The sequence below is a fragment of the Trichogramma pretiosum genome, unplaced genomic scaffold (genome assembly GCF_000599845.2).
Source record: "Trichogramma pretiosum strain Unisexual culture from Peru unplaced genomic scaffold, Tpre_2.0 scaffold22, whole genome shotgun sequence".
In the NCBI taxonomy this organism is placed as follows: Eukaryota; Metazoa; Arthropoda; class Insecta; order Hymenoptera; family Trichogrammatidae; genus Trichogramma; species Trichogramma pretiosum.
Genome location: NW_019640932.1, coordinates 2,096,579 through 2,106,094, shown reverse-complemented (window position 1 = coordinate 2,106,094; position 9,516 = coordinate 2,096,579). Strand labels below are relative to the sequence as shown.

At 43.3% G+C, this 9,516-nt stretch overlaps 2 protein-coding genes across 3 annotated transcripts; both read left to right on the top strand.

Annotated features, from left to right (window-relative positions):
- Positions 1-2,460: 2,460 nt before the first annotated feature.
- Positions 2,461-3,225, top strand: LOC106648764 (odorant receptor 2a-like). Its single transcript, XM_023457799.1, has 4 exons — positions 2,461-2,542; positions 2,608-2,707; positions 2,791-3,057; positions 3,163-3,225. The coding sequence occupies exons 3-4, from the start codon at positions 2,803-2,805 to the stop codon at positions 3,223-3,225; spliced, it is 318 nt and encodes a 105-aa protein (XP_023313567.1). The 5' UTR covers positions 2,461-2,542; positions 2,608-2,707; positions 2,791-2,802.
- A 1,970-nt stretch (positions 3,226-5,195) lies between these two features.
- Positions 5,196-9,119, top strand: LOC106648831 (serine/threonine-protein phosphatase 2B catalytic subunit alpha isoform-like). 2 transcript variants are annotated; one of them, XM_023457746.1, is made up of 9 exons: positions 5,196-5,540; positions 5,801-6,222; positions 6,285-6,488; positions 6,555-7,246; positions 7,323-7,449; positions 7,534-7,699; positions 7,803-7,900; positions 7,986-8,111; positions 8,962-9,119. In XM_023457746.1, exons 1-9 carry the CDS (start codon positions 5,305-5,307, stop codon positions 9,111-9,113), a joined length of 2,223 nt encoding a protein of 740 aa, XP_023313514.1. In that variant the 5' UTR covers positions 5,196-5,304; the 3' UTR covers positions 9,114-9,119. The 2 variants fall into 2 exon arrangements, with proteins under 2 accessions (XP_023313514.1, XP_014221431.2); XM_014365945.2 differs by lacking the exon at positions 8,962-9,119 and having other exon boundaries at positions 5,197-5,540; positions 7,986-8,195.
- Positions 9,120-9,516: the final 397 nt, after the last annotated feature.

Below are 9,516 nucleotides of genomic sequence, written 5' to 3'. Positions count from 1 at the left end.
TTTTTCACCCTAAGGAATAATCAAGTTTGATGAAAAGTTTCTTAAAAAGTACTATGTCATAAACAGAAAACGTTATACCTAACTGTGACCCCTCTGTTATCCATCATTTGCTTGATTATGTTTATTACTCAAGAATTTTCATGATATGCCCTGAGAAAGTATTCGAGGCTATGTGCCTTGAGTAGTGAAAACTGTAACCTCGATTTCGCGAATTTATACACACTTGCTTATTACAGGAATTCAGCTTTTGGCTTGCGACCGAACACATTATTCGTATATTAGCGAGGTTACCTTGCGATTGGGATAACTACTTGGCGATTCATTCCCCCCCTACCATCGATTATTACGCAGCAACGTACATACGATGTAGGGCTTTTTCACAGTCATCAGTGACGGTCAAAAATCGACCAGCTGATTTTCCTGGAGGCAAAACAAAGCGACCATCCGATTACTTTACACGTTAAAGTTGGTTGGTAAAAGTACTTATAATTAATTTACCGCGCAGTAAAAAAATAAACAAAAAATATCTGGAGAAAGCGGAAATCCTTGGGTATCGAAATATCGAAGCGATTTTTAGTTTAAGTCTTTAGTTTGTAAATAAAAAAATATTGAAATTTCGGCTTTTTCGTCTGTGATATTGTCAATAAACCCTTATAAAATAGCTATTAAAAGTGGTTTTTCAGATTGCAATACAAACTCTGAGGTGGGATAATTTTTATTTTTTCAAATTACCGACTAAAAACTAAGAAACAATCGTAATTTCAAAAGATTATGAAAATGATCTCCCAATCGTCTTCTAACCCAAGTCTGCTGGTTAGTGGAATAATAATATTTTTAATTACGATTGTTTCTTAGTTTTTCGTCGGTAACTTCAAAGAATAAAATTTCCCTGCTTGAGAGTTTATATTGCAAATTCGAAAAAATTACTTACAAGGAGATCACGAGAGAGGTAAAATATCAAAATTTCTGAAAATATTTTTGAGGGCTCTAAAGTTTTTCATGTTTAGTTTGATTCAATTGACCATAAAGATCATTTTGAACATTACTTTTTGGTCAAAAAAAAACTGTTCTTAATTTTTTACTGCACATTGTTTACCGATTTGGACGCGCTTTTGGTATATGTTTTTATTATAGTACATGAAAAAATAGTTCGAAAGCTGAGATTCTGTAGACCCTAAGATCGCTTGTAAAAATTAGAGAATCGCAAATATCACCACCCACATACAGTCTATCGAGTGCTCCGAAAATTCTAACTTGTCGAATATGCACGGATATTTTCATCAAATTTGAACATAAGTATAACAAAAAAAATAGTGAAACAAGGTTCGATCTTAGGTATTTGGAATTTACTTTTATGTCAAATGTTAATAAAAGATAATCGAGAGTAAGCCTTGCACTTAATATGCGGTTTGCTCAGTTTGCATTATTGAAACTATTCAAGCTCGTGATTTCCATGCATAAGCACGATCGTTTAGCTGCATTATAATTGCCACGAGCAGCGGCTACTGCAATTATCAGTCAGTGCAACCCTCAGTTTATATTTTTACCGCAGAGAGATATTGGTCGCGCAAACATGGTCGCGACGGAATGGAAGCCGACGGAAGAGGTCAACGCATCGCGAGAGAAGAACGCGATATTCGATCGCGTCTCGATCTTCATGAGGCTATTTTTGCAACCGATCGGCATTTGGCCCTTGCACACGGCCAATTACACGTCGAAAACGAGATTCTGTTTGTCGGTCGTTTGCCTCACGGCGGTCGCACTGGTCGCTGGGCCGCACATCTATTACGTTTCCTTCGTCATGGCCGATACGCATGTGATTCGCATATAGCGCTAATAATAATAATTGAGATGGAAAAAAGTTTGGCCGTTTATTAAGATTAATAAATCGTGTTCTATGCTTGCGTTGCACAGGTACGCATCAGACACCTGCCGCCCATATCATTCTACAGCATCAACACCGTCAAGTACGTCGTGTTCATAATGATAAGCGAAAAATTTTCCGCCTTCGTGCGGTTGTTCGCCCGGGACTGGCGTTCGCTCGTGAACGAGCCGCGTCAGCTGTCCATCATGCTGAACTATACGAGCAAGGCCAAGTACCTGATCGTCGCGAGCATAATTCTGCTCTACGGTAACGCCGTCCCCTTCATCATCTTGCTGCCTCCCATGACCAAGCTCGTCGACGAGGCGACCAATGTCACTTATCGGACCCTCTGCTATCCCGGACACTACTTCGATCTGATCGATCCCAAAGTTAGCATATTTCTACTCCAGAATTATATGATAGTGGTACTTGTAACGCAGGCAATTATATCTGTTTGCAGCAAAGCCAGCTCACCTACTATATTTTGTACGTCGTACAGACGTATTTTGGTTTTTCCTTGGTAACCTGCACCCTGGGCTTTCTCAGTGTCTTCGTGACCTTCGGTCTGCACGTGTCCGCTCGTTGCAACATAACTTCGCTGCTAATTCAGGAACTCGTCGACGATTACTCGAGCGCTCGGCTAAAAGTCATCGTCGACCAGCATTGCCAGTCGCTCAAGTACCAAACATCAATTTCATCCGAGTACTTTGAGTACTGAACTGTTTATTTATTTCTTGAAACAGGTTGGTCGCAGATTTGGAGGATACTTTCAAGTTGGTCTTTTTGCTTGAAATTCTCGGCACGTTGATTTTACTCTGTTTCACTGGCTTCGTCTCCATACTGGTATGCTGACATGAAACCATTATATGCCTGCGATTATTTACGTTTTCTCCAGCCTATTAGTTTAGCTATTAATTTATTGGCAGGATCTTCAGAGCATGAGACTCTTTCCTTTGTTCACCAATTTGATCATAATCATGTCGTTCTCCTACAACATATTCGTGTACTGTTACGTCGGGGAAAAAGTTAGCGAGCAGTGCTCGAGCGTCGCCAAGAGCATCTACCGCACCAACTGGTATGAGCTGCCGCCCCTGGATGCGCGAAATCTCTGCTACATAATGGTTCTAGCGCAACATCCAGTGCAATTGACCGCCGGCAAAATTATGATATTGTCGCTGGAAAATTTTACCAAAGTCAGTACCGAAGAAAATAAGTCTGTGAAATTCGGCGCCCTTGTACAAGCTCCTAAACCCGCTACAAGTCTTGATTAACTGAATACTATTTTTATTGTTGCGTAGTTTTCCAAAGTCAGCTTTAACTCTCTCAACATGATACGCAAAATTTTGGAGTCGACTCCATAAATTTCAAATGTTGGCACGGATCAGAAGATATTTATGTTGATTAAAGTATACTTATGCTGCCTAGTAATTAATAAATAGATTTAAAAATTGAATTTTACGTTTGTGTCAATTATATGTTACAATAATAACTAATAACACACTTTACTTTAATAATAACCTTTTTAAACCTTGCTTTTACTTATACAATTTTATTACTTTTTCACTTGCAGATTTACAGGTAAAGGTATTCGCCATCTAGTGGTTGCAAGTGGCTTTAATGACGAGGGAAGTTTCATCAATTTTTGGTACACTTAGCCCAGAACCAGAAAATACTATAATGTTTGTTTTTTCTCATTTTCGCTCGTTGGCTGCAGCAGAATTTTATAAAAATTATTCATTAAATTATGTTGAAATCGATATGTTAAGGATGCAAGCTAATGATTTTTTCATAATTCAGAAGATGGGCTTTGAAGCCGTCACGTGTAAAGTTTCAATGGCAAAATTGGTGAATTTATATTACGCTGCGGTAACTCGTGTTCTCTATGAATAATAGTGCGGACTCGAAATAAGGGCATCGTATGCTCTAATTTTGGGATTCATTATCATTACAATCGGAAGTTGAGTGTTGTTAACCCTGGCGCTAATATGAAAAAAATTAAAAAGATAAACAGGTGAACGAGAGATGATATTGCCGGGTATAAGAAAAACAACTACAAGGAAGCAACCACAGCGCTGTATACCCGTCGAGGAAAAAAGGATCTAATACGTTTTTAAAAACTTTCCGATCAGGTTAATAGGACATATTTTTCCAATTGTCCGTGTCAATGTGCCGATAAACATATTCTATACGACGGAGTCGTGAGCGAGCCCCTATAATCGTCGTGCGTTACGTGCGCAGCCGGAGCTTATCGACGCGTCCGCATGCAAATCCGTTTTTATCGCTGTAACTCATAAAAGGCCTCTCTCTCTCTCTCTCTCTCTCTTATTAGTACATGAGCATCGTATAACGTATACGCTATATCACAGGATGAACTTTTGTGGCATGGGTCAGAACTCGTTAGTTGGGTTCATAAAGCCGCAGTCATTCATCATCTTATATATCATCTCTCGTAACTTGTCGTAGTTTTATTCAAGCTGCATCCCAAGCGTCTACTACCTTACAGAAAAATATCTTCAAAACATTTGACCAGGAGATTGCAAGAAAATAAACGTCGAGTTTAGAGTATGATCGAAGACGTATTTATATGCATGTTCACACACGATTCGTTACAATAATATAAAATTCAGCAAAATTTCCAAGATCGCAAGACCGGTCGCGTACAGGCTGAACGCATTAGACGATGACGCAGTGGCATCGCTACCGTCGTAGATCGATGTTCGATTGTTATCGCAACGGCAATACCATGGCACGGCGTCCGGATAGACGACTACGTTTTCCCCCTCGCACCAGACGAAGCAATTTTCCCGGCAGTCTTCCACGACGTTGGCCAAGCAGTACTCGACGCTCGTCGTCGTCGTCTCGTTCTCACCTATGCGTCGTTAAACAGTCATTATTACAAGTAGCCACATAATATCGGATGTGTAAGAGCTTTGATATAGGTCGAATTGCAACGATGATGATGATAGTACGTACCGATTGCACAAAGCACGAGCATCAGGAAGGAAAACAAGCCGACAAGTTTCATTTTCTGCACTGCGCGCGTCGGCTGATCGCTTTTGCGTGCGGCGCTCGACGGAAGACAATTGTACACACGCGGCATAGATCATCGCGGAGTTTTCTATATATACAGAGACGTGCTTCGCACACGCGACCTTTGACCTTTCGAAAACGATCGACTCTCTCGGATCGTTTGCGCGGCAAAATCAATTCAAAATAAACATCGCTTCGCGCGCACACTTATTCTCCGGAGTTCTGCTAATTTCTTCTGCTTCACATAGCACCCCCTCGCGATGAAAATCGTGAAACTTTATATTCCATATTTACATGCGAATAGCTCGTGTACTGTCAATCGAATTAATTCGTACACAGTATCGCAGGTGCGTGTACCACAGTCAAACGTAACGATTTTCGTGCAATACACATAATAATATACACGCGCAATGGGAGATACTTCGAAGTCAGCTCGAGCCGAGGGCGACGAGGAGGAGATGACGACCGACGATCTCGCCAGGAGTCTCAATGCCTCGAGCTTCGACGAGATCGAGGAGGTGAGAAACATCTACTCGTCCGAGGATCGTCGCGATCTGCTGAATTCGACGCTGCCCTTGGGATTGGCCTCGCTCAGATCTCTGACACGAGGCAAAAACAACGCCGCAGCTCATCCGGACACCGACCAGTAAGTCTTTATTTCTCTTTTTCTCCTGCCTTGAAATCGAAAGTTTTATTGAACTCGAGAATGAAAAATTCGGACCCGGTACTGCTGCAGTTGGCTCGGTGGAAACATTGACCTCCTGTTTCTTGTTTACAGGCCAATGATCCATTCGGCAGCCAACGGCAGCAGCAGAAGCGGCATCATCCTTATTTACATTAAATCGCACGAAACGGGTCTCTCTCGCTCATCGGCTCATAATTTATATTATCGTAAAACTTTCGAAGCCCGTTCAACGCATCGGTCCACGATGTCGGACTGCTCTACCAGACCCCGGAAAAAAGAGAAAAGACCGTGTGGCTGTCTAGCGGCGACGAGGCCTCGCCGGACGTCTTTTTCCTGGGACATCATGATCAAGTGCCGGATGTCGACGACGAAGCCGAGAACACCGAAGACACCAGCGTCTACGAGGAGACGGATCTCAGCAAATTCGTCATGGGCTACTGGCGCAATCCCGAGGAGGAGCTGCTCGACCTGCCGGATCACGAGGAGTTGGACGACCTCAACGACGCCGACGAGTTCGATCCTCCGGACGAGTCGATCACGCAGGATACATTTCTGTCTGCCTGTGACTCGCCCATTAAAATTCACCTGCCCGGCAGCAGAAGCAGCGAAAACCACCTCAGTACCACCGAGAGGGTCATCAAAGGTAATTACATTATATGCACGAAGAGAAATGGCAATTAAATGCGGCGAACGTATTTTACGTAGATGTACCCGAGCCAGCGAAAAACCTACTGACTGAGGAGGAGATCTTCGACTGCGTGACCGGTTTGCCCCACCACGAGCTGCTGAGAGATCACATGCTGCGCGAGGGCAGATTGGAGGAGTCGGCGGTGATACGCATCGTCAAGGAGGGCGCTTTGCTCTTCGCCCGGGAGGCCAACGTCATCAAAGTTCCCGCTCCGGTCACGGGTATGTAGCAACGGTCCCTTTATTTTTCCTACAATAGCCTAACCGAACCGTATGTTTTTTTTACAGTTTGCGGCGACATTCACGGTCAGTATTACGATCTGATGAAGATCTTCGAGATCGGCGGCTCACCGGCCGACACGACCTACTTGTTCCTCGGCGACTACGTGGATCGCGGCTGCTTCAGCATCGAGTGCGTCCTGTACCTCTGGTCGCTGAAGATCTGCTACCCCCAGACGTTCTTTCTGCTGCGCGGCAATCACGAGTGCCGCCATCTCACCGAGTACTTCACGTTCAAACGCGAGTGCGAGGTCAAGTACTCGCTGCTCGTCTACGAGGCCTGCATGCTGGCCTTCGACACTCTGCCGCTGGCCGCTCTGATGAACAACCAGTTTCTCTGCGTGCACGGCGGCCTGTCGCCGGAGCTCCTCGACGTCGAGGACATCGACAAGATTCAGCGCTTCCAGGAGCCGGCCTCGCACGGGGCTTTGTGCGATCTGCTCTGGGCCGACCCGGAGGACCACTACGACAAGCAGCGTCAGCCGGAGTTCTACAGCCACAATTCGGTGCGGGGCTGCTCGTTCTACTACAGCTACGAGGCGGTCTGCGACTTTCTCGAGCGCAACGGTCTGTTGGGCGTGATAAGGGCTCACGAGGCGCAGGACGCCGGCTACAGGCTCTACAGACTGACCGACAAGAACTTCCCGTCGCTCATGACGGTGTTCAGTGCACCGAATTATCTCGATGTTTACGGCAATAAGGTACGTAGTCTAAGGTCAAACATCGTTTGTAGCTCCTCTTTTTTTCTTTATTTATCCCTTGGCGTTTCTGCTTCAGGCTGCCATATTGATATATTCGAACAACCAGATGAACATAAAACAGTTCAACGCGCAGCCTCACCCCTACTGGCTTCCCAATTTCAACAACGTCTTCGATTGGTCCATACCGTTCGTCGGTGAGAAGGGTAAGAAGGACGGGTTCTTATTTTATTTATTCAATTTGATTGAAAATTTAAACTGCTTATGTGAATGTCATTTTCTAATAATAGTGACGGAGCTACTTCTTGGCGTACTGAACATCTGCTCCGACGAGGAGATCAATCAGAGCCAGGAAGATGATTCGCGTCTGGGCGCGGTGGCTGCCAGTCGCAAGGACATAATCAAGAATAAGGTCAAAGCCGTTGGAAAGATGTCGCGCAACTACACCTTACTCAGGTAAAAAATGAGGGAGAGAGAACGAGAGTGATAAAGATGTAGCAGGTGGTGAATTTTCATCTCGCGATTTACTGATTTATTTTTTGTTATTCGTTTACTTCAGGGAGGAGAGCGAGACGATTATGCAGTTGAAGGGCTTGTCACCGAATGGCTTGCTGCCACCTGGAACACTGGCCGGGGGCAGGGAAGGCTTGAAGCAAAGTGAGTTTTTCGAATGATTTACTTTCGGCACACGCATAACATTCCAAACGAACATAATTGATCATTTTCTTTTGCACTGCCACAGCTTTGAGAAAACACCTGACATTCTCCGAGGTCAAAGAGCTGGACGCGTCGAACGAGTGCATGCCACCCTGGACTGACGAGGAGGAAAGGGAAATCAGCTGCTCGCGACACCTCATGTCAAGAAAAAGTATTTAAATTTATGATGAATAGCGATCATACAAAGCTGTCCCTGGCTTCATTTCCAATAAATAAAAATACATAATTTTATAAACATTTTTACTTCATTAAAATACACCATCCGTCGACGTTTTGTCAAATCGTATTTTTCTGAATTTAAAAGTTGCATCACATCGATCACGCATGCACGGATGAGCAAATTATAGATCGCGTTAATATTTTGTTATTTTATATGAATGGCGATGTGTATATCGGACGTTTAGTCGGAAGCAATCTACCACAATATGTTTGCTTTTCATAATGAGGGGCATTTTCATGAAACGTACATTTCCTTGCTATTCGTGCGAGAATTTCAAATTAGAATTATAACTATTACAAATATCTGGTCGAGGTATCTTAAACATTGGAATTCGGCTATAAGATTCTTGGTTTATGAGCAGATTACAAAAGACGAATCATATCGGAAATGCTATAAGCAATATCGATCCGAAACACGCATTCTACGTAAACAACAGTACGGGCACATTATTTTGAAAAAAGTTTATTTCAAGTATTTCGAACTGTCTCAAAAGATATGATACCTACTGTTTCGTTTCATTGACCTGTGTGTTGTGCTATCGACCATATTAAAAGTTTACTTATATTGTTTTGAAGAGGTCAGTCACAGCTTGACATAAAATCGACGGATGATGTTTCAATTGAGTGAAAATAGTTATGAAATTATAATTATCTTTGATAGCTTTCTGCGATCGCGATTTATCGTAACAATAACTCGACAAAAACTCGTTTCGGTATTTTACGTTGACTCTTGCCCGGGACGATTTAAAATCGCGAAATTCATAGTACGATAATATTTGTAGACAATGAGGTCGTTCCAAGAAGAAGATCGCCGCGTCTTCGAGAAAAACTACAAAGAAGATGGGAGGCGATTGTCAAGCCGTGCTCGGTGGTTTTACAAAGATTGTCTGAACAACCTCGAGTGTCTGACGAAAAATCCAATAAAAATGCCTAATTTTTTGCTCCAAAATGAATAAAGTTTTCTTTTTTTTCTATATTTCGTAAATACGTCGACGTCATATCATTTTTTCCTCCGTGAGTGCGCTCGGTTGCATCGCTCGCAGGCGCATCGCGCCACACATATTCAAAAGTAATTCAGCCAAGGGTAGCGGTCATTTGTAATTTCTCCGTGATTAGATATCGATTTATAGTGCAAATCTCGCGATTCCCTTTCCTGAAGATCTCCCTCCCAGTCATCATCATTATCTGCAAGCACCAGGTTACAATGTGCGACAGACAGAACGACGTGACATTTGAAATGACGTGCAGCAATCGCCTCGCGCGCGCGCGCACGAGCTGCATAATAGATCATGCATCAGATTTAGGACTTAATTTCCGTGAAATCTCGTCAGAATGCG